The following is a 22,643-nucleotide window of genomic DNA, read 5'->3' as shown; positions in this document are numbered from 1 at the left end:
CGCCCCTGCGACACTCGGAACGCGTAAGTCGCGTGTGCGTACGTCATCACGTCACTTTTGTGCGACGGGCCTGCCTGTTCAGGGTTTGCGTATTGGCGGCCCCCTGGAAGGTCCGCGTGATCTTCCGCAAGTGAGCCCCGCGAGTCCGGGGAGGGGGCTGGCGGAATCCAAGAAATTTTCTTTGGACGCTGAGTGTTTCGCGGGGCAGGTGAGGCGGTAGGTAGGTGAAGGAGGCTCCCAGTGGGGGTAGTTCAAGCTCTGGTCGGGCCTTCCTTGGAATCGGGCGTGCTCCCTGGGGCTTCCCAGTCTTCACAGAACGGCTAAAATTTCATAACCAACCTCTCAGGATCCCCGCGATTTAGCTTCGACGTACATTGGCCTCTTCTGCGATCACATCCTCTCCTCCTGTGCACCGTTATTAGCGCGCATCCCTCCAAGGCACTGGGCAAATTTCCACCTGCCTTTGCTTATGATGTTCTCTCGATTTCCATTGCTGCCCTTATCCACCGCGCATGTGCCCATCTTAAAAGGTCAGTCTGTTTTAGTATTAGACGTCAAGACCGGGTTGAAATGCACGCTTTAAGTCTTTCTAGGAGCCGTCCGGTTAGAATTAAAAATCTGTTTCGAGGGCGCCTGGGTGGCTCAGTGGGTTAAGCCTCTGCCTTTGGCTCAGGTCCTGATCTCTGGGTGCAGGGATCGAGCCCCGCATCGGGCTCTCTGTTCAGCAGGGATCCTGCTTCCTCCTCTCTCTTTGCCTGCCTCTCTGCCTACTTGTGATCTCTGCCAAATAAATAAAATATTTTTTAAAAATTTGTTTGAGCTCTTAGTACTCTGTACGTTATTTGTAGCATATATTTGATATTCTGCTTTGTATTGTAGCATCTATTATCCATCTACTCTCAGTTTCTCCGGCTCTCACCTCTACCTGATCATCTTCTTCCTATTCATTTTCACATTATTTCTTGCCTCCACGCTTTTGTGTCTTATTCCCTCTCCATCTCCAGTGCTGTCTCTCTCTTTAATCTGGCAAACCACTACTACTCCTCCTCACTTGTTTTTGTTTAAGATTTTATTTATTTGTGAGAGAGCGAACGAGGTCACAAGCAGGGGGAGCAGCAGGTTGGGGGAGAATGCTTCTCCCACTGGGCAAGGTCTTCCATGGTGTCTTGATTCCAGGACCTTTGGGATCATGACCTGAGCTACACAGGCACCCCTACTCTTCACTTGTAAACTTTAAGAGCTTTAAAGTGTTTCTCTCAAGGCAGAGTTGTGTATTCCTTTGCCAATATTCTAGTAAGGGGTGGTTTTGTGTGTATTACAGTAAGGAATGGAGGCCCACACATTAGATTTGGCATAGTGACCATTTTCCTTGGGCAGCCAGTGAGCCTAGAATGGTTTTTACAAGTGAATATTTGCATTCTGATGATAGGAAGCACTAATCTTGAACCTAAAATAAGTGAAATGTTTTTCCCTTCATTCAGAAATCTCATTCTTTTCATTCATAACTACAAAATTGTTCTCATAATTATTTGGGGGGTTTTGTTAGTGAAAAATTGAGATTTTTTTTCCTTGCTTGCTTGCTTGTAACTACATGATATTCTCCATCTTGCCTATTGGTCTGCAAAACCTAAGGTATTTATATCTGGCCCCTTAACAGAAAAAGTTTGTTGACTCTTGATGCGTAGCAGTGTTCCTATTATAGATACTACTTGTGCCTTTAATTTTATATTTTTCTGTAGAAATCAGCACAGTACCTACTTTCTTTCCCCAGGTTTTCTTTATGCACTTAAAAAAAATCTTTGTGATATGAAATGTTCAGTTTTGTGGGAAAAAGAGATTATTACAAATTCATTGTTACTATGCACAGACAGAAGTATGCAGAATGAAGTAGGATTAGGAGTTGAGAGAAGTGTGGAGGATGTGATCCTTGAGATGAGCTTTAAAAGATAAAAAGGAAGTGGGTATGTAGAGATCATTCCTGGCAAAGTGGATAAATGAGCAAAGACAGTGAGAGAAGTAAGAGAATAGTGTGTTAAAGGGAATAGCAAAGAGTGAAGCTGGAAAGGTTGGTAAGGGCCAGATGAGAAGCCTTGTTAAGGAGCTTGGACCTTTCTTTTCAGGCAGTGTTGTGCTTTGTGCTGGATATACTGGGTAGTTAGGTCTTGCTGATGTCTACTTAAAAGATGGATGAGGAGGTGCCTGGGTGGCTCAGCCGGTTAAGTGGCTGCCTTGGGCTCAGGTGGTGATCCCAGGATGCTGGGATCGAGTCCTGTATGAGGCTCCCTGCTCAGAGGAGAGCCCACTGCTCCCTCTCTCTCTGCCTGCCTTTCTATTTGTGCGTGCTCTCGCTCTCTCTCTGTCAAATAAATGAATAAAATCTTAAAAAAAAAAAAAAAGAAAGAAAGATGGATGAGGGAGTCAAGGGCCCTTATACTGCAGTATTTGGGTAGATGAGAAGCTCTAAGGGCAGTGGAATTTGGTGGAGTGGGTGTGATGAAGTTTAAGGAGGTAAAATAGCAGATCTTGTTAACTATTTGGATATTAAAAGTGAAGAGGAAGGACAAGTCAAGGCCGAGTCTTCTGCTGATCACCAGCTAAAATGGAGAATATTGGAAGGCGTGAGGCTAGAACAGTGTCCTGTGCATTGTAGGTACTTGAATGAACAGAAAACTTTCCTTACTTTTAATTGTTGATTGTTACATTTCATCAAAAGAATCTTCAGAGTATGTCATACCTATTTATTTTGGTAATAACTTCAAGCTTTTTGGAATAGATGGTGAGTTGGACCACTGATAAAATCAATCTCTTTCACAGTTGAATAGTCCTGGAGAGACATTTTGGCTTAATTCCATGTCAGTTAAAAGTTTAAATTTACTTTTATCCTGTTCTGTCATTTAAATTGGGAATTTAATTTCAGAATTGCTTTATTCTTATTTTTCTTACTGTTTAAACTTTTAAAAGTTAATTTTTATTTTAAGCTTTCACTTAAAACTTCATTTAAGTTTAACTTCATTAAACTTCTGCATCAGAATATTAGCTTTTAATTTTATTTTAAGCTTTTAAATTTAATTTTAAGCTTCTCTGTTAGAATATTCGCCTTGTTTTCCTTCTTGGTATTTCTCAGGCTTTCGGGAAGTCAAGACCCTACACTATGTTCATATAGATTAAATGTCATCCTAAATTTAGTTTCAGGAAACTTGTGTTTGCACTTTTATCTTAATGTTTTCTGTTGTTCATTAATAAACAGTCTAAGCCAGTGGACTTCTGCTTTGGCTGCTGGATGGCTGAGCCAGATTTATTTCCATGTGTTGTAATTTGGTTAGTCAGATGTGAGAACATTTGTGTACAGCCTCTGTGTATAGCTGAGTAGATGGTGCAGTCTGGTAGCCTTGTCTGTATCTCCTACTTCCTTTAGATTGTCACTTCTGTGTTAGAATTAGATGATTTATTGGTCACTAATCTGTAAGCTGCCACACAGTCTTTTGAAAAGACACAGTGTGAAAATGGAACTATACAGGTTGAAGAGTAATATGTGTATATAAAATATTTTCTTTTACAGACATAAAGCAGAGTCACTGTAATTATTTGTAACGTCAACTTAGCAGTCTAGTTATATGAAATTATGGCTGGTTATAAGCCTGCAGCTATTCAGACATATCCTGTACTCGGTGAAAAAATCACCCAAGACACACTGTACTGGAACAACTATAAGGTAAGTGTAGATGGTAATGAGTGGTTTGCATTTATGCTTATTTCCCCAGCATATGTTATACTTTGGATACTCCAGTAGAGAACTAATAACTAAAAAGAATCTATCAACAGTTTACAGTTTGGGTGGAAAATTTGATATCTGATATTTTTTCTTGGATGTTTCAAATTAAAACTCCATGCTTCTGGGGCACCTGGGTGGCTCAGTTGTTAAGTGTCTGCCTTCGGCTCAGGTCGTGATCCTGGGGTCCTAGAATTGAGCCCCGCGTGGCGCTCCCTGCTCTGTAGGAAGCTTCTCCCTCTGACACTCCCCCTGCTTGTGTTCCCTCTCTCACTGTGTCTCTGTCAAATGAATAAAATCTTTAAAAAAAAGTCCATGGTGATTAATGATTTTAATCATACAAGTGCCTACTAAAAAATAGATAATTAATGAATGCCAAATGAGATAGATTTTTAAATTTTTCAATTATGCAAGATTTTTTTTTTTGCCTTTCTAAAACTAAGAAAGCAGTGATGCAGAATTAGTTCTTCTAGACTACAAAGGCTTAAAAGTGATTTTTCTTTTAAATGAGTGATTAAAAATGGAAAAAGAGGGGTGCCTGGGTAGCTCAAGTCAGTTGGGTGTCTGCCCATATATTTGTTGTCATATATTCACTTACTGTCATATATTTATTTACTTTAGTGGCAACTGGGGAAATTTGGGTGATGGTAATTGAACCTTTTTGCTTTCTTTATACTTCTATATTAAATACATCCTAGTAAATGTTATTAAGAACAAAGAGAAATGATCAGTAAGAAATTATGTAATGCTTCAAAGGTCTTACCAATTGTAACTGTTAATCCTTTGTATTATTTTTTATTTTTATCAAGACCCCTGTTCAAATCAAGGAGTTTGGTGCAGTGTCAAAAGTAGATTTTTCTCCACAGCCTCCATATAATTATGCTGTCACAGCTTCCTCAAGGGTAAATATAATGTTAAATTTCTTTTTCCTTTGTGTAGTTATATTTACTACTGATCTTGAGCCATTTGGTTAAATACTATGTTTTTTATCTTTTTGTAGATTCACATTTATGGCCGGTACTCTCAAGAACCTATAAAAACTTTTTCTCGATTTAAAGACACGGCATACTGTGCTACTTTTCGTCAGGATGGTAGACTCCTTGTGGCTGGCAGTGAAGATGGTGGAGTTCAGCTTTTTGATATAAGTGGGAGAGCTCCCCTCAGGCAGTTTGAAGGTCATACTAAGTAAGAGCCAGAGTTTAAAATTATTTTATTTTTTTATGGAGGTATAAGTAACAAAACATTGTTAGTTTCAAGCATACGTCGATATTTGTGTCTATTGCAAAATGATTATAGTAAGTCTTGTTAGCATCTGTCACCATACAGTTATAGACAGTTGGTTATTTTGTTGTTTCTTTTGTCATTGTAAACTTTTTTTTTGGTTGGTTTGTTTGTTTGGGCTTTGACTAAAAGCATAGAGCAGTTCTGTAAAGATTATGTAGTAATGTATATTTTATTTCCTGGTTGTTCTAAGACATAATCAAAAGTCCTGTGGCCAGTTTGATGGGACTCGTGAATTCCCTAGAATTATATGTGACATTTTAAGAAATGTACGTTTAGGGGTGCCTGGGTGGCTCAGTGGGTTAAGCCACTGCCTTCGGCTCAGGTCATGATCTCAGGGTCCTAGGATTGGGCCCCGCATCGGGCTCTCTGCTCAGCGGGGAGCCTGCTTCCTCCTCTCTCTCTGCCTACCTCTCTGCCTACTTGTGATCTCTCTCCGTCAAATAAATTAAAAAAAAAAAAAAAATCTTAAAAAAAAAAAAAAAAAGAAATGTACATTTATCTAGGGAAATTTCCTATCTAATCAGGGAGTTCTATGACCAGTCGAGGTTATAAACCACTGATCTCAAGGCACCCTCACAATTATAAATGAGAACTCTATAGGCTACACTACTTTATATATATATATATATATATATATATATATATATATATATATATATATATATATTTTTTTTTTTTTTTTGACAGACAGAGATCACAAGTAGGCAGAGAGGCAGGCAGAGAAGGAGGAGGAAGCAGGCTCCCTGCGGAGCAGAGAGCCCGATGCGGGGCTCGATCCCAGGACCCTGGGATCATGACCTGAGCCGAAAGCAGAGGCCTTAACCCACTGAGCCACCCAGGCACCCAAGGCTACACTACTTTTGAGGTTCTTATTTTGAAGTCAGGTTGGAAGGTTGATTTTTTTTTTAAAGATTTTTATTCATTTATTTGATAGACAGAGAGAGATCACAAGTAGGCAGAGAGGCAGGCAGAGAGAGAGGGGAAAGCAGGCTCCTCGCTGAGCAGAGAGCCTGACGCGGGGCTCGATCCCAGGACCCCGAGATCATGACCCCAGCCGAAGGCAGAGGCTTAAACCACTGAGCCACCCAGGCGCCCCTTTTTTTTTCTTCTTGAAGTTAATATTTTGCCGCTTGATAAATTAAATGACCAGGGTAGTTTTATATTATAATTTTATATCAAGATTACCTAGTTCATTGCTGAAGCTTCTGCTTATTTAAAATCTCAAGTGTTTTTTTTATAGTGTATTATCAGGATGGTCTTTCCCCATCAGTGAAACATTTAAAGTCTAACAAATTCGCTTAACATGATCCTACTATTAATGGCAGGTCTTAGAATTTTGTAAGGAACTATCCATTTTGAAGTTTATTTAATTAAACGTACCTTTGCTCCAACATTTAGAACATTTACTTTTATTGAGCTGTTTTGTAGAATTGTTAACATATTATTAGAAAATGTAATTTTAAGGCTACTAATTGTCTTAGCTTTATAAAGTAGGGGTATTTAGAATTTTAAATTGGCTTAGGGACAAATACCTCTTTTAAAGATTTTATCTCATAATTTCCTCCTGTCATTACTCCCTGAAACTGAGTTGCTTTTTTTTTTGTTATTTGGGGAAAAGGAGTGTTTTATGTTGAAAGATGCCAGACATACAGCTTTTTTCTTGCTTTTTAATACATTGATTCTTCATCTTTTAGAGCAGTTCATACAGTCGATTTTACAGCTGACAAATATCATGTGGTCTCTGGGGCTGATGATTATACAGTTAAATTATGGGATATTCCAAACTCCAAAGAAATTCTGACATTCAAAGAACATTCTGATTATGTGAGGTGTGGATGTGCTAGCAAACTGAATCCAGATCTGTTTGTAACAGGTTGGTGAACTGTTTTTCCCTTCTTAACTTGATAATTTAATTGTGATATAATTTGGTATTGCTTTGGGACTCTTGGGATAGAGCAGTTTTCAAAATAATTTTATAAAGAAATATGTTTGTTTATCCATTTGTTTATTTTTTATTTTTTATTTTTTATTTTTTTGGTGATTGTTCTTGCTGTCCTTCAGATGTTTTTGGAAGCATCAGGCTTCCCTGAAAACACGAGTGTCAAAACTATAATGGTTTTAGTATTCTGGTTTGCACAGAGCCTCTAGTGGCCAAGAAACAAAGATAATGCAATGGAGTGTTTGTGGGTGTTTGTGCAGAGGTTCCCAGGTGATTCAGTAGTGACAATAGCTTGGAAATCTGGATAGTTTAAGATCCTGTATAATATAGTGTACTATAATTATAATATAATGCTTTTTCAGAAAAGAGTCAGTTGTACCAGAGAGTTTGGAGTTACTGTATCTTTATGAACATATAGACGTGTCTTTAAAATTTCATCCTTTTCTCCTTTTAAAATTTATATTTGAATACAAACACATACATACTGAGTTTGAGTAATGAAACTCACATAATACAAAAATTGACATTTTAGGGTCATATGATCATACTGTGAAGATGTTTGATGCACGAACAAACAAGAGTGTGATCTCTGTTGAGCATGGGCAGCCAGTGGAAAGTGTCCTGCTTTTTCCCTCTGGAAGTCTTCTGGCATCAGCAGGTATTTTAAAAATTGCTTTATAGGTGTACCTGGATGGCTTAGTCATTAAGTATCTGCCTTCAGCTCAGGTCATGATCCCAGGGTCCTGGGATTGAGCCCCGCATCCGGATACCTGCTCAGCAGGAAGTCTGCTTCTCTCTCTCCCACTCCCCCCTGCTTTTTTTCTTTCTCTCTTTCTGTGTCTCTGTCAAGTAAATAAGTAAAATCTTTTTTAAAAAATTGCTTTACTAGTATCTTTGGTCTTGAATCAGTAACTACTTTATCAGTTACTTTTTGTAATTTAACACTCTGCCCTTGAATTGCATAACTAGGTTTTGTTCAACCGGTAAGTAGAGCAGGCCAGCAGTTACTATTTACTGAGTACCTAATGTGAGCCAGATACTGTGCTATATACACATATTATCGAGCCTAGAAGGTAGTTCGTTTTCTCCCTATTTTGCAACTGAGGAAATAAATAAAAGTTTTTATTTTAACTAATTTTTCCAAGATAGAGTGAGAGATCTGAAATCCTAGAACTGGAGAGCCTGCATTGTATATTTAACCAGAGATCTAGGTTGTATTCCTGGCATTCCTACCTAAGAGATCCGTGACAGCTTTTGAAAACACAGTTCTTTCCGTTCTAGAATCAGGCTTGTCTTTTTTTATGTCTCTTGATTGGAATGACATTACCCAACAAATAGCAGTTCTGGAGGAGGATATAATGTGGAATCAAAGGGGGTCTTGATACATTTTTTCATCGAGTTGGAACTGAGGTTTTTTGTTGTTGTTATGTTGATCATAGAGCATTTTCAAAATTAGAAGGGAAGATGTAATTTGGTTTTTTTCACTCATCAAGTCAAAATTAATGCATTGACAGTAGAATACATAGGTAGTATATATAATTTATAGCACATATATGGCTATGTGTGTAGCCTTTTTTCCCTTAATTTTAAAATCCAAATGGAGGGGCGCCTGGGTGGCTCAGTCATTAAGCGTCTGCCTTCGGCTCAGGTCATGATACCAGGGTCCTAGAATCGAGCCCCACGTCAGGCTCCCTGTTTAGCAGGAAGCCTGCTTTCCCTCTCCCACACCCCCTGTTTATGTACCTGCTCTTGCTGTCTCTGTCAAATAAATAAAATCTTAAAAAAAAAAAATCCCAATGTAAGTTACCTGTTTCATACTTTTTCCCCAGTACCTATTTAATTTCAAAATAAATTGATATTTATTTTGGCTCAGTGGGTTAAGCTGCTGCCTTTGGCTCAGGTCATGATCTCAGGGTTGTGGGATCGAGTCCCGCATCGGGCTCTCTGCTCAGCAGGGAGCCTGCTTCCCTTCCTCTCTCTCTGCCTGCCTCTCTGCTTGTGATCTCTCTCTGTCAAATGAATAAATAAAATCTTTAAATAAATAAATAAATAAATTGATAATATCACCAAATGTATCCATTTTTCTTGCTGTTATTTTGAGAAATGGAAATAAGTTCAAGTTGAACAGGGAGGATGGACACCTGTATGCTAATCTCCACTGTGTCACTAGCTAATTGTATGACCTTGGGCAGTCCCTTTGGTCAACTCTTACAGACTTTGGAAATGAGAGTTGGGACAGGATCAGTTGTTTTATTTATTTATTTATTTATTTATTTATAAAGATTTTATTTATTTATTCGACAGACAGAGATCACAGGTAGGCAGAGAGGCAGGCAGGGGGAGGGAAGCAGGCTCCCCGCCAAGCAGAGAGCCCGATTTCGGACTTTATCCCAGGGCCCCGGGACCATGACCCGAGCCGGAGGCAGAGGCTTTAACCCACTGAGCCACCCAGGTGCCTCGGATCAGTTGTTTTAAACTATGCTCGCTCATGAGCTGCCACATGTGGTGAGACAGGGACTATGAATTGGCTTACAGGCCTACTTTCCTAGTCAGGATAGATGAGACCTTTGCTCCTCCCTCTCCAACTCATTCTTCTATTTTACCTTTAGACATTTGCTTAATATTTCATTGAAATAAAAGATGTGGGCGCCTGGGTGGCTCAGTTGGTTAAGCAACTGCCTTCAGCTCAGGTCACGATCCTGGAGTCCTGGAATCAAGTCCCATATCAGGCTCCCTGCTCAGCGAGGAGTCTGCCTCTCCCTTTGACCTTCTCCCCTCATGTTCTGTCTGTCTCATGTTCTCTCTCTCTCAAATAAATAAATAAAATCTTAAAAAAAATAAAGATGCCATATTAAAAGAATTCTTTTTAAACTCTTGGATTAAATTGCCTTTAAGGACCCTTCTAACTCTTAGAGTAACAGTTATAGGGAAAAATTTCAGCTTTGTTTGGATTCACAAAATGTTTAGGAAATAGTTTATATTGTTCATTTCTGTAGTGACATAAAATTTCTTTTACACGGTGATTTTATACAATTTTCTTAAACATTTTTGGTTATACTTTTTATTTTGCTAGGTAGTTCTGTGATCTTTACAAATATGCAATTATCTAATCACCAGAATAGTTATTTGAGGTCGAAACTATTATTATTCTCAGTTACAAACTCAGTGACAGAGCCAGCATTGAAACCAGGCAGTTTTACTCTGGGACCCCTCACTTCACCTCCATGCTATGCATTGTCCAGTGAAAAATGCTTTTCAAATCTTTAAAATATTGAATGTTGAGGCAGAATTTCAAACTAATTATTTCTTTTTGTAGGAGGCCGTTATGTTAAAATCTGGGACATGCTGAAAGGAGGACAGTTGCTAGTGTCTTTGAAAAATCATCATAAAACTGTGACATGTTTATATCTGAGCAGCTCTGGACAGAGGTTACTTTCTGGGTCACTGGACAGGTTAGCATTTTAATTTTCTTCCTTTATTATTACTAGTGTACATGTATTTACTGCTCGAGAAAGTGAGTTATTTCTAAAGTATTTGTGTTAAATGTTTTGTTAAATGATTTCTGTGAAAAAAAAATCTTTTCAGTTGAAAATAGTTTTGACCTTTTATTCACATATAGCAAACTTTTTTTCTCACCTGACATAACTTAGTGTGTACTTATATACTTAAGGAATTTTATTGAACCATTTGAACATTAATCTTTTAAAATAGTCTATGTCATTCCTTGTTTTCTTTAAAAATCTTTATTCTACATTTACATATTTAGAAATGCTTATAATGAATGTATGTATATATATATTCTAGCTTTTTTTGAAATTTAAAACTTCATGTGAAAATTCCTATACATTTATGTGATTCAAATATTACTACTTTAAGTAGGTATTAGTATTCTGTTAATGTTCTAGAACAGTGCTGTCCAACAGAAATGTGATGTGAGCTACATATGTAATTATAAATGTTTTAGTAGCTACATTAAAAAGGCAAAAAGAACTAGGCCACATTAATAATATATTTATTTAGTTCAGTGTATCTAAAATAATAATTTTAATACACAGTGGATATAAAAATTATTACCAAGAAACGAGAGACAAGTATCCAATACTTGTCATGTGATACAGTAATAATGTTTTATAGTGATTAAAGTGAAATATAGATGGTTTAACAGAAAAGTATTTTTACACTATCTCAGTTTTTAAATTAAAATTTAGATTAATTAGGGGTACCTGAGTGGCTAAGTGGGTTAAAGCCTCTGCCTTCGGCTCAGGTCATGATCCCAGGGTCCTGGGATTAAGCCCCGCATTGGGCTCTCTGCTCGGCGGGGAACCTGCTTCCCCCTATACCCTCCCCTGCCTCTGTGCCTACTTGTGATCTTTGTCAAATAAATAAATAAAATCTTAAAAAAAAAAATTTAGGTTAATTAAAATCAAGTAAAATTTAAAATGTGGTTCTTCATTTTCACTGGCCACATTTCAAGTGCTTAGTAGCATATTGCTAGAACTATGGCACAGTTCTAATATTTATTCATATTTATTTGTTTTTGGTAATTTTATTTCCCTATATCGTATTTTCATTGTTAGAGAAAGTCTTGGTTTTTCAGTATGTTTATTAAAAAGTATACATATTTTGGGGCGCCTGGGTGGCTCAGTGGGTTAAGCCGCTGCCTTGGGCTCAGGTCATGATCTCAGGGTCCTGGGATCGAGTCCCGCATCGGGCTCTCTGCTCAGCGGGGAGCCTGCTTCCTCCTCTCTCTCTGCCTGCCTCTCTGCCTACTTGTGACCTCTCTCTGTCAAATTAAATAAATAAATAAATAATCTTTAAAAAAAAAAAAAAAGTATACATATTTTATGGGGCTCCAGTCCGTTAAGCATCTGCCTTTGGCTCAGGTCATGATCCCAGGGTCCTGGGATTGAGTCCCGCATGGGGCTCCTTGCTCGTGGCGGGGGCTCGGGGGGGGGGCACGGAGGGGTCTGCTTCTCCCTTTGCCTCTGCCTGCCACTTTGCCTGCTTGTGCTCTCTCTCTCTGACAAATAAATAAAATCCTTAAAAAAAAGTATATGCATTTTAAAAGCTAGAATATATTTTTAACACGAAGGACTTTATCATGTAAATCTGTAGCAGACTCTGAAGTGCTATTACTAGGCAGTTTGGGGCTCCGTTTTTAGATGTGTCTCTCAAAAATTAAGTGTGAGTTGGCTCTCTTCACAGTAGTTGTCATCTCAGAGTGGATTTTGTCTCCCAGAGGACATGTGACAATATCTGCAGACATTTTTGGTTGTTGTCACAAGTTGGGAGTGGAGTGCTGCTGGCATACAGTACGTAGCAGTCAGGGATGCTGCTAAACTGCCTACCGTGCACAGAGCTTCTGCAACTAAGAAGTATCTGACCTGTAGTGTTAATCACTCGATGTTGAGAAACCCTGTGCTTTTGAATCCCAGTGTGCTTTGAAACCTTTCCTTTATACTCCCAGGTTTCATTGTCAGGTGACAGTGGTTCATGGTCTGTGGTCTGGTGACTAGTCAAGTCTTTATATAAACATAGCTACTGCTAGGGCACCTGGGTGGCTCAGTGGGTTAAAGCCTCTGCCTTCGGCTCAAATCATGATCCCAGGATCCTGGGATCGATCCCCGCATTGGGTTCTCTGCTCGGCAGTGAGCCTGCTTCCTCCTCTCTCTCTGCCTGCTTCTCTGCCTACTTGTGAGCTAGCTCTCTGTCCAATAAATAAATAAAATCTTTAAAAACAAAAACATAGCTACTGCTTATAGTTCATTTTTAAAAGATTCAGTGATGAATTAGTTTGTAATTAATATTAATAATCATTATTTTTCTTCATTGCAGTGTAAATTTTAATATTTATACATTGAATCCCTAAAAAAAAGGAAATTTACATTTACACTCATTTCCTAGGTAATTTGTAACAGAGCTTTCTTTTCCTTAGGAAGGTGAAAGTATATAGCACGACTTCCTATAAAGTAGTCCACAGTTTTGATTATGCAGCTTCGATTTTGAGTCTTGCACTTGCAGTAAGTATTTCTAATTCTTTTTAAAGCTTTCGCTACCCTTGTCTGTTAAACTGAAATGAAATTTTAGGGTTTATCTTTGTGTTTGAATAAATCTTACTTTATTCTTGCCGTATTAGTTAGTGGAGTTAAGACAATTTCTATTATATGACTTGTGCCAGTAATTTAGTATGAATTGAGATTTAGGTCTTGCTCACTGTAGGCATTGTTAACACTAAGGGCAGGATCTGGGGATGTCCACTGTCAAGTTTCACGAGCCATTGAAAAAGAGGATATTTGAATGCATCATACAGAAATTTGAATTAGAAGAGGAAAAACTTACTACAAATTATTTTCTTGGCAACATTGTGGAAAGTTAGGCTATCACAGTTCCTTTTCTAATAAGAGGATGCAGGAAAAAAATTTAGAAGTTTCCCAAAGCATCATTAACTATATTATTATACAAACTGCCAGTGATGACTTATATCAGGTGTAACACATGTTCCATCAGTATAACAGTATTCTGGTGGAAAAAGTGATTTATCTAACTTTCTGCATGGATTGTTGTTAGGCAGAGTATCTGATTGAAACTTTTGGTGAAGGTGTGGATTAGCAGAAAACATGTTATAAATGGTGTTTTGAGGAAAAACTAGGGCAAATGATGGGTTAGGAATAGACTAACTTATTTTTCTAATTGCTCCTTAGCATGAAGATGAGACAATAGTTGTAGGAATGACCAATGGAATACTGAGTGTTAAACATCGGAAATCTGAAGCAAAGAAGGATTCTCTTCCTAGGAGAAGAAGGCCTGCATATCGAACTTTTATTAAAGGAAAAAATTACATGAAACAAAGGGTATTTTCATATTTCTCATTTTTTTTTTTTTTTTTTAGAAAATGTGGTATGACAGCTCCAACCCTGCAGGTTACTGGAAAGTGTAGTTCACATGGGATTTAACTTTATTTTGCTTTTCTGTACCTTAATTCTCCCTGCAGATTCCTAGATTGGGGAACATTATTAATAAGTAATGGGGAATAAGGACTACTTTTAATACCCTGATTCATAACAATATTACAGTATTTTACCATATTCAAAATAGTGTCTTTGATACACTATCTGATTTGATCTAAACAGCCCTAAACCGTAGTAGAGCCAGTTATGTCCCTGTATAGCATCTGAGAAGACGGAGATGCAAATAAGCTCTGGTCGATGCAGCATCTCATTACTGGTAGCCAGAGTCATTGGGACTAGATCTCAGTTTCTCCCGTCTTTTTTTCCTTTCTACTAAGTCATACTGCTTGCCATGTGAAGAGAATTGAAATGAGTAATGTTTGCCCAGGGTGAGGTACTGTGTGTCTGTTCTAAGTTAAATCATAGGAGAGTAAGAACACATTGATGTAGCAGATCATTTCATTTTCAGTTAGTCTGCATTCTGGACATATGCCCATTATTTGTTATACGTTCAGGGTCACCAAGGTATAAAAGAATCCACAATGAAAAAATTCATTTTGAATGAAACTCTATACAGATACTGACTTTTCTTTATAAATATACTTTGTCATACAGGATGACATTTTGATCAACAGGCCTTCAAAGAAACACCTAGAATTATACGACAGGGATCTGAAAAATTTCCGGGTCTCCAAGGCACTTGACAGAGTCCTTGAGGTGAGTGAGGAGCATGTATACATATATACAGTATGCTGTCTATGAATGAGTGAGTGAGTGAGTGTGTTTTAATTTAGACTAATTTTTTAGAGCAGTTTTAGCTTTACAAAAATTGAGGGTAAGGTACAGAGATTTCCCATAAACTCTCTGCCCCCACACATGCATAGCCTTCCCTATTACCAATACCCCACCACAGTGGTACATTTGTTAGAATTGATGAACCTACAAGGGGCATATTTTTACAAGAATCATTTTATTACTTACCGTGTGCCTTACTGTGACTCAAAACTGTAAAGATATAAACCTATTTAAATTTGGTAATTGTCAGTTCCAAGACTATGATTTTTTCCTGTGCTGTCTTATCTATTCATATTGACTCTGAAAATTTTTCTAGCCCAGTTGTACAATAAAGACACCCGAGATTACAGTTTCCATCATAAAGGAGCTAAATCGAAGAGGAGTCCTTGCAAATGCCCTTGCAGGTCGGGATGAAAAGGAAATAAGTCGTGTTCTTAATTTTTTGATACGGTATGTTTTATGTCTATGAAACACATATATCTTGCATCTGAACTTCTTTATCTCAAATGAGGGGCATTTACTTTTAGATTGACCTTTATAGAGAACTGATAGAAAATTCAGTAAATCTGTTTTAAGGATTTTTTTTCAAGTTAGCAAGTTTCAGTAAACAAATTTTGTTTTGTAGGAATCTGTCTCAGCCAAGATTTGCCCCTGTTTTGATCAATGCTGCTGAAATAATTATTGGTAAGTAGTTGTTAAAATGTGAAAAATCTGGGGTACCTCGGTTGCTTAGTTGATTAAGCCTCTGTTAGCTCAGGTCATGATCATGGGGTCCTGGGGTCCTGGGATCAAGCCCTGCATAAGCCTCTGCTCAGCGGGAAGTCTGGTTTTCCCTCTCTCTCTCTGCCACTCCTCCCCCCACCCCGCCCAGTGCTCTCTTGCTTGCTTGTTCTCTCTCTCAAATAAATAAATGAAACCTTTGGGGGGAAAAAAACCTGGGATGCCTGGTGTCTAAGTTGGTTAAATGACTGTCCCTTTGGCTTGGGTCATGATCCCAGAGTCCCATAATTGAGACCCACATCAGGCTCTCTGCATTGTGGGAGCCTGGTTGTCCCTCTCCCTACCGCTCCCCTGCTTGTACTCTCTCTCTATCAAATAAATAAATAAAATCCTTTAAAAAAAAACCCAAAAAAAACAAAAAACCTTGAAAAATCCAAGTGTGATACAATAGAGATGTCAAATAATGAAATCAAATAGATCACAGTACTTTGTTTTTATCAGTTCTCCAGTAGCAGTTATAAAGAAAACAAACAACCACATAAATCATAGCATTTTAAGGGAAGTAAAACGTTTACAGTAGCTCAACTCTGAATTGCTGAGATTAGAGTTACTGTAATTAAACAGCTTTTGCTTAGGCATCTACAATGACCATGCCTTTATTTTTTTAAACAGACGGTGACTATTTTTTAAGGGGAAAATTAAAGTAGGTCAGAAACTCCACACTGTACTTTCTGTAATTATTTCTTTTTGAAATACATTTATCCAGATGGATTTCTTTTTTGTAAATCACAAAATTGTAAAATAAATACAAATTTTTCACTGTATTTATAGTGAATATTTTTATACTTTGTAACTACTGCTATTCCTTTATTGTTTACAAAGATACTTCTAGTTAATGTGTTTTCCCTCTCTTTATAGATATCTATCTTCCTGTGATTGGACAGTCACCTGTAGTCGATAAAAAGTTTTTGTTACTTCAAGGACTTGTAGAAAAAGAGATTGATTACCAAAGAGAACTACTAGAAACCTTGGGGATGATGGATATGCTTTTTGCTACTATGACAAGGAAAGAAAGCACTTCGGTTCTACAGCATGCATCTGATGGATTTCTAGAAAACAAGAAGATGGAATCATAGTGTCTGCTTAATGAGACCTATAAGAACAACTAACTTGAAATAGATTTGATTCTATTAACTATTGGAAAGAGAATCTCTTTCTGATACATTAAAAAACAAAAAACTATTCACAGAAGCAGTTTTATGGAAGAGACGAATATCTAGAATTGGAGAATAAGGACTTGTTTTAAGACATGGTTTTCCATGTAATACTTTGAATTATTTCATGGTATCTTCGGCTAGAAGATCTCAGTTGTCTTGGTCATAGTATATTGTCCACCTTGGACAAAGTGATATTAATTTTAATACAGCAAAGTTCTGTATCAACATTTAGGTAGCTATTCAGAACTCTGGAATGGGTTTCAACTGGGAATGCTAACAAAGGGACAGGGCTTTATTTTTTTATTTTTTAATCCTTTTAAAACAAAAGAAATGGCAAAAGCAAATAAATTTTCTCTTCACTCTGATCACTGTGGGATTTCCATACCCTTGCTAATCTTGCCTCCCTCTCCTTGATGTTTTCATTTATCTGAGGTCACATGTTCTACCTCCGCTTGTAATGGGAGTACATCGGCCCCAAATGTGACAAATCAGTGGCCAGCTTTGAACAGTTGAACTCTGAACTAGTTAGACATGTATTCAAAGAGTGTGCTGAGGCAGATTTGATACCTGAAAGTTGTACTCTCCCAGTTTTTTTCTTCATTCCTTTAATCTTGACCGTCCTCATCAGAACAAGGTCTACATACAGGTAGACCTTATTGGACCATGTTTCTTTTCCTTTTCGAGATGCAGCTTTTCTACCCAGTTTTCAACTTGCTTCAGGTCAGAGGAGTGATAAAATTTGCCATTTTTCTCATAATAAATAGCCTTTCAACCTAGTATACATATGGTTGGAGCTTATCTTATAGCTCCCCACCCTTCTGTAAACCATTTTCTGTAATCGGTATTTAGGTTTTGTTTCTCTAATCTCCATAATCTTGTGTTTTAGAACTGGAAGCTAGAGTAGCTTGTTTTGAAAAATGGTTGTTTTTTTAAAGGACAATATAAATCATATTTTTATAAAGATATTCTTATTTTCTTCTTATCTTTCTGAGATGTATGAATTCCTGATGGATAGTCACTGGCTACTGACTGTTAGGTCACTGATTTCACATTTGCTACCTCTCCCAACTTCTCCCAATCCTATTCCACCTCAAGTAGTTAATTATCTAAGGAAACATTGCTTGTGGTAGAAGAACCCTTAGTGAAAGGGAGATTCTGTAATGAGAGTCTCCTCTTAAAATTCAGTTCTACGAATTTAGATTTCTTTTTAAGGCAGACAGAAATATTTCTGTGGTCTGGAAGGGGCATGTGCTAAAAAATAGGGTCCAGTTTCCCTTTTCTAAATTGATTTATGCAAACCTACAGCACAGTGGCTTATAAGAAACCAGGAGTTTGCTTCCCTGAGTAGTTATGAGATTAGAGACAGTAAGAAACTTGGTCTTCATGTTGAAAATGCTAATTTATTTAAATAAATTCTGTATTTAAAAGCTTTTGAAAATATTTAATTTTGTAAGTCTGTTGGTAATTTGTATACTAGTAAAAATTAGAAGTTGAAATTCTGTCTAAAACTGGCTGCCAACAAGTGTGTAACATGTGACAAGGGTTTTCCCATACATTATTTTAATCGATTCTCATCACAGCTCTCCATTGTTAGTGTTCTCATTTAATGCTGAATAAACTACAGTGATAAGCCCACACTTGAATTCCCCAAGCTTGAGTTGTTCCTCATCCTGGCACTGGGAGTGGCCTGCCCTCTGAGGCCAAACCTAGTACTTCTCTTTAACAGGACTTCATTGAAGCGAGGCTCCGTAGCTCAGGGGTTAGAGCACTGGTCTTGTAACAGTACTTCATTGAGTGCTATAGTTCTTGGATGAAATCTAGAATGAAGACGAATTTTCAAAAAGGTTATGCAACTCTCAACTCTTCATGGTAATTTCAAGAATAGTTTTTATAGTCATTGGGACAAACTGGTATTTGTTATTTAAAGTATGTAAACACGGGTGCCTGGGTGGCTCAGTGGGTTAAGCCGCTGCCTTCGGCTCAGGTCATGATCTCAGGGTTCTGGAATCAAGTCCCGCATTGGGCTCTCTGCTCAGCAGGGAGCCTGCTTCCTCCTCTCTCTCTCTGCCTGCCTCTCTGCCTACTTGTAATCTCTCTCTGTCAAATAAATAAATAAAATCTTTAAAAAAAAATAAAGTATGTAAACACAATTGGGATATTAGGCATATGATGGTATGTAGCATTGGATTTTGGATTCTAATTTAAAATGGCCAAGAGATTTCAAGATTTCTGAATTTTAGTTGAAAGTATTTTTAAAATGTTACTAAGCCTGTAAAAATATTGCCCTGTTCCAGAGAATTTAGGAACTAATGTACATTTAATTTATTACATGTATAAGAGTTAAGTACTTGGGAAGGTTTTGCTTGTTGGATCAAGCATTTGAAGTGCTATTTAGAAGAAAAATATTTTACGCGTATAAATGCTATTAAGTTGTTTAAAGGAATTTGGGTTATAAGTGGGTTTGTTTAAAGAAATTTAAAATTTAGTGTATTGAACTGAAATGTATCAAACATGAATTAAAGGCCCCCTTGAAAGTGATTATAAAATGTACTAGTTTTATGGTTGGAATATCTAGAAGTTAAACCTAAAGCCTTCAGGAAAGTTTTCAAAAGCTAAACATAACAAGTAACTATAAATTGCCTTTCCTATGAACAAAATGTTCACCTCAGACACGAAGACGCTTGTTGGTGACTAGGTTCCATGCCTCGTTCCCCTGACCGCAGTGAACTAGACTAGGGGCCGTATATCTGGTTCAAACCCTATCTAAGCTGGGAGATGTAACTGGGAATTGGATTATCAGCAGAGAAAACTGCAGGGAGAAAGGAGAAGGAAACCTAAGTCAAGAGAAAATAAGGCAAGGCCATCCTTCCTCAGCGGGTGAGGCTAGAGAAGAGAAAAACCATCACAGTTTGCAGCAGCTCTGGTTCCCTTCTGGTTATACCTTAGGAGCTCCCTCTGGGGTCCACGAGACTCTTTGAAATCCTCTAATAAATTCTTTTTGCTTATGCGCCTGGGTGGCTCAGTGGGTTAAGCCTTTGCCTTCAGCTCAGGTCATGGTCTCAGGGTCCTGGGATCCAGCCCCACTTTGGGCTCTCTGCTCAGCAGGGAGCCTGCTTCCTCTACTCTCTGCCTGCCTCTGTGTGTACTTGTGATCTCTCTCTCTCTCTCTCTGTGTGTCAAGTAAATAAATAAAATCTTTAAAAAAAAAAGAAAAGAAAAATTCTTTTTGCTTAGATAAGTGTGAGTGGTTTCCTTTATTCACAGCCAAATAGCTCCAAAGACACATTCAGTAATCCTGATAATTAACTGAGACACATACGAGAGGTTAGGGAATTGGTGATCTTGCAATGAACAGTATAGACAAGATCCCTGTTCTCTTGGAACTAATATTCTTGGGAGAGGTAGAGTTCAGTTAACAAAAGATACTGCAGGTCAGATGGTGATAAATGACAGAAAAATCAGGCAGAGGAGGGAGATGGGAAACTTTATTGGGGGTGGGTAGGTGGCTGGCAGTTTTAAGGAGAAGTGAGGGAGTGCCTCACTGGGGCTACAATTGGACAAAGACCTCAAGGAATGGAAGAGAGATGCTTATTGATATTTAGAAGATGGGGTGGAAAGACCCTGAGGCAGAAGTGTGCCTGGTGAGTTGAGAACAGCAAGGTGGCTGGTTTAACTGACATGAAGCAAGGGAAAGAGGAGTTTAAGAAAGAAGGAGTGGGATGAAAATGAGATGGGGTGTTTAGGCAGCTATTTGAGGGAACTTTATCATAAAGGGAAGCAAAAATAAAACTGGGCAATGGCTGATGGGATATGGGGTCAAACAGTATTGTAAACAAATAACTTTAATGAGGTATAATTGGTATGCTATAAGTTGCACATTTTAGAAGTTCAGTTTTATGTTTTGACATGTACACTCATGAGACCATCCCTGCAAGCAAGAGGATGAGTATATGTACCACGTAAAAATTTCCTCCGGCCCTTCCATAAACCTTCCTAGCTAGGCCTCACCCACTTAGGCAACCATTGACCTACCCTCTGTGCCACTATAGATTTACAGATTAGTTTGCATTTGCTATGATTTTATACAAATGGAATCATACAGAATTTAGGATTGGGGAGCTGGCTTTCACTTAGCATAAAAGTTTTGAGATCCGCGATTCATTTGAGATCTAAACTGGAAAAAATTACAGAACAGATGCTGATGGGGATAATCCTGCAGACTGTAAAAGCAGTTACCTAAGAGAGAGGGAGGCCACTTGCGGGGTAATGTTTTGGGAGGAGATTTGGGGTCCACTGCCCAAATGGAAGGGTTGGCTTAGAAAGGAGAATGAGTAATTTGGGCATGGTTGAAGAGGGAAGGCAAAATATATGGGCACAGATACAATAAGGTGTATAGATGTGTCGGTTAGGGATTGTGGAAGTTTTTTACTGGTTACTTTTATTGGAAACACGGTAAAACTAAACCAGGTTGGAGGAGGTTAGAGGTGTTGGAGTGAGAAAACAGAAGGAAGACATGATACACTCCTAGAAAGATCAAGAGCTCAGACCTTGGAGCCATCTGCCTGGGTTTGAATCTTAGCCACTCACTAGCTATGTGTCTTTGGACAAGTTATTTTACCATTTTCCATTTACTTCATCTGTTCATCAGAAAAAAATCACGTCATGTGGTTGTGAGAATTAAGTAAAAGTACATAGAATATTTCTGCTAGTTATTACTATTTTGGGGAGAATGGATGAACTAGAGAATGAAGTAGAACTACTAGCAGCACTAAGGGCCCACCTGAAATTAATGTCATGGATTTGAAGCGAGACCTATCAGCAGGATTGCATGTTTTTTTTTTTTTTTTCTATTCGTATTTGGCTAAGGGTGTAGATGTGGGATACCTTGAGACACAGACAAACAGCATTGGAGTTTTCACTGGTGAATGCAAAATAATCGAGAAAGGGACAAGGTAGTTGTTGAGATTTATGTCATATGGCTATAATGGACTAGGAATCCAAGCTGGGTGAGTAAGGAAAGAAGACAATGAGGGAGTAAGGACAGTGAAAACACATGGGCTGTTGGTTTGTGTGAGGAGGTTGTGTGCTAGGGGTAATGAGACACATGGAAGGTGCTGGTGAGAGAGCCCAGAATTATGACAGGAGGCATGATGGAAAGCGTGACAGCAAGCCAGGAGCTAGAAGGGTCAAGAAATGATGGGGAGTGGCCAGTGATCAGTGGTGACCAAAAGGTGGGGTATTAGGTATGCAGTAGAGGGCATGAAAAAGCTGAAGCTCTCCTGGTGAGTGCGGAAGGAGAGTGATCCATAATCAGCATTGAGGATCACCCGCCGTACCTGTTAGGGCGGCTGCATGAAGGGTGTGGGAACATCGGTAGCACCTGGGCAGAAGGAGAGGAAGCTTGCTAACATACAAGAAGCTGGCGTTCCCCTCACTCCTCCTTCCAAATCACGTGTGAAGATATCTGATTGGTGGAACTCAAATTCACATCCAGAGCGCTATCTGCAATGGAACCTGGGAAATACGGTTTTAACCTTGCAGCTCTGTTGTTCTGAAGGCAACCCAGAAGGATGGAGCAGAAGGTAAGGAAAGCAATCCATGCAGTATTCTTCCCCAAGTATTGTACACCTGTTTATACACACATGTGCACGTGCCCTCACTTCTAAACAAATAGGAGCACATTATACTTACTCTTCCGTGTTTATTAGAGATTGCCGCATTTTAGTGCATAGAGCTCGGCTGCATTCCTTTTTATGCGGGGCTCTTGTATTACTGTGCAGAGAGAGGTGCCAATCAGTTTAATCAATGGGTACAAGAGAAAATGGTTACATTATTTTTCCGATATCTACAATTCAGAATATTTCTGGAAGTTGTCTTTATTGCCCATTGAGAATTTTAATCAGGTGGAATTGAAACTGTGCATTAGGACAACTTAATAGGCTAGGTTGTCCTAATTCAGTTTCTCAACTTAA

The 22,643-nt window shown here is 38.3% G+C and overlaps 1 protein-coding gene across 6 annotated transcripts; it reads left to right on the top strand.

Moving 5' to 3' along the window:
* The first annotated feature begins 75 nt into the window (after window positions 1-75).
* Window positions 76-18,308, top strand: UTP15 (UTP15 small subunit processome component). Of its 6 annotated transcripts, none has more exons than XM_044267252.1 (14): window positions 76-208; window positions 347-530; window positions 3,560-3,712; window positions 4,579-4,671; window positions 4,770-4,954; window positions 6,748-6,926; window positions 7,525-7,650; window positions 10,309-10,444; window positions 12,928-13,012; window positions 13,694-13,843; window positions 14,555-14,656; window positions 15,051-15,184; window positions 15,360-15,418; window positions 16,373-18,308. In XM_044267252.1, the coding sequence occupies exons 3-14, from the start codon at window positions 3,623-3,625 to the stop codon at window positions 16,588-16,590; spliced, it is 1,557 nt and encodes a 518-aa protein (XP_044123187.1). In that variant the 5' UTR covers window positions 76-208; window positions 347-530; window positions 3,560-3,622; the 3' UTR covers window positions 16,591-18,308. The 6 variants fall into 6 exon arrangements, with proteins under 6 accessions (XP_044123187.1, XP_044123194.1, XP_044123172.1 ...); XM_044267259.1 differs by having other exon boundaries at window positions 76-216; XM_044267237.1 differs by having other exon boundaries at window positions 76-220.
* The last annotated feature ends 4,335 nt before the right edge of the window (window positions 18,309-22,643 follow it).

This window comes from Neovison vison, chromosome 1 (assembly GCF_020171115.1).
Source record: "Neovison vison isolate M4711 chromosome 1, ASM_NN_V1, whole genome shotgun sequence".
Taxonomy (NCBI): Eukaryota; Metazoa; Chordata; class Mammalia; order Carnivora; family Mustelidae; genus Neogale; species Neogale vison.
The sequence above is the reverse complement of the archived record's forward strand: the minus strand, read 5'-3'. Positions and strand labels throughout refer to the sequence as shown.